Raw genomic sequence first — 1,272 nt, 5'->3', positions numbered from 1 at the left:
ATTTCAATCACCTTTCCACTAAGCCTTTAACATGGCTGCAAAAGAGGCACAAAGTGAACAATTTGGAATTCCTCCTCCATTCCCTGCTCCTACTCCCAAGAGCTACCACAAAAACAACAAAAAAAGGGGGGGAGGAGTGAAGAGGTGAAAATTAGAGGACCTAAATAATTTAGATTAAAAGTTAAGTTTTTAATAAAATAGTTCACTATAATAAAAACAACACCCACCACAAACAGAATATAAAAATCAGTCAAGATAAAACCAGTATTTCTGGGGTGGTAAGGAAATAAGTTAATTCATTCAAACACAACTGGGCACACTGTAAACTGGTACAATTTTTCTGAAATATAATTTGACACTATGTAACAAGAGTAATAAAAGTGTTTCTATGTTAAACTTGGGAATTTTATTTTAACAAATATGACCCAACAAGTAAATCAACAGAAAAACTTATCCATTCAAAATGCTTGTATACACACTATTTTAATGGGGAAGAGGGGGAACATAAAACCAATTCAATTTTATAAAATTGTGAAAAAAGTAAAAAATGTCAGTACAAAAGCTGTCATTCAGCAAGCATTTTTACTGTGCAATATATACATCAGATTCAATAATGAGGACATCAGGGACATTCTCTAGCACCCAGAGCCTCCGATATGCAATCGGAGTACAAAGCAGGAGCACCCAAAAGGGTCTATGGCAGTGAGGAGAAAGGACTCCCGGAAAGGAAGCACCATTTAAACTAAGACTTAGGAAGCACACACAATAGTCAGGTGGAAGCAGAAATCCACAGCGAAAGAGAAGGCTCTCCAAACAGCATGTGCAGAAGGCTGAAGACGAGTGAGAGCTTGGATGTGAAAGCAAATCCAAGTTCACAATGGTTGGAGCAGAGACTATAAACTGGAGAGAACTGGCACGTGAGGCTTGACATAGAGGCAGGGGCCAAATTAATGAGACTGAGCTTTATACGAAGCACAGTGGGAAGCCAAAGAATCATCCAATAATCATTTCTAAAACATCATTCTGTGGAGAATCATCTGGAGAAAGGATAGATGTAGAAATCAGCCAAGCTTTTTACATTTAGCCGCAGTATGATGAGGGACTCTCATGAAAGGCAAGGTCACCAAATGAGTGATGAGGTGGCAGGCTGAAGAAGGATAGGCTGAGAGATTTGGAGAGCAGAGAATGTTTGAAATAGCCAGAGTGGCAAAATAAGCAATAATGGAAAGAGAGCTAGAACGCCAAGGCAATACTCAAAGCAAAGCCCATCTG

At 38.9% G+C, this 1,272-nt stretch overlaps 1 protein-coding gene across 1 annotated transcript in view; it reads right to left on the bottom strand.

The window, feature by feature from the left end:
- UTP6 (UTP6 small subunit processome component) overlaps positions 1-1,272 on the bottom strand; it is a 35,335-nt gene that overhangs the window by 13,600 nt on the left and 20,463 nt on the right. The window contains exon 6 of the mRNA XM_019646971.1: positions 601-694. Within this exon, the coding sequence (XP_019502516.1) occupies positions 601-694 (94 nt within the window). The remainder of the gene's footprint in view (positions 1-600; positions 695-1,272) is intronic.

The sequence above is a fragment of the Hipposideros armiger genome, unplaced genomic scaffold, assembly GCF_001890085.2.
Source record: "Hipposideros armiger isolate ML-2016 unplaced genomic scaffold, ASM189008v1 scaffold_108, whole genome shotgun sequence".
NCBI classification, from domain to species: domain Eukaryota; kingdom Metazoa; phylum Chordata; class Mammalia; order Chiroptera; family Hipposideridae; genus Hipposideros; species Hipposideros armiger.
This window is presented reverse-complemented; position numbering and strand designations above follow the sequence as displayed.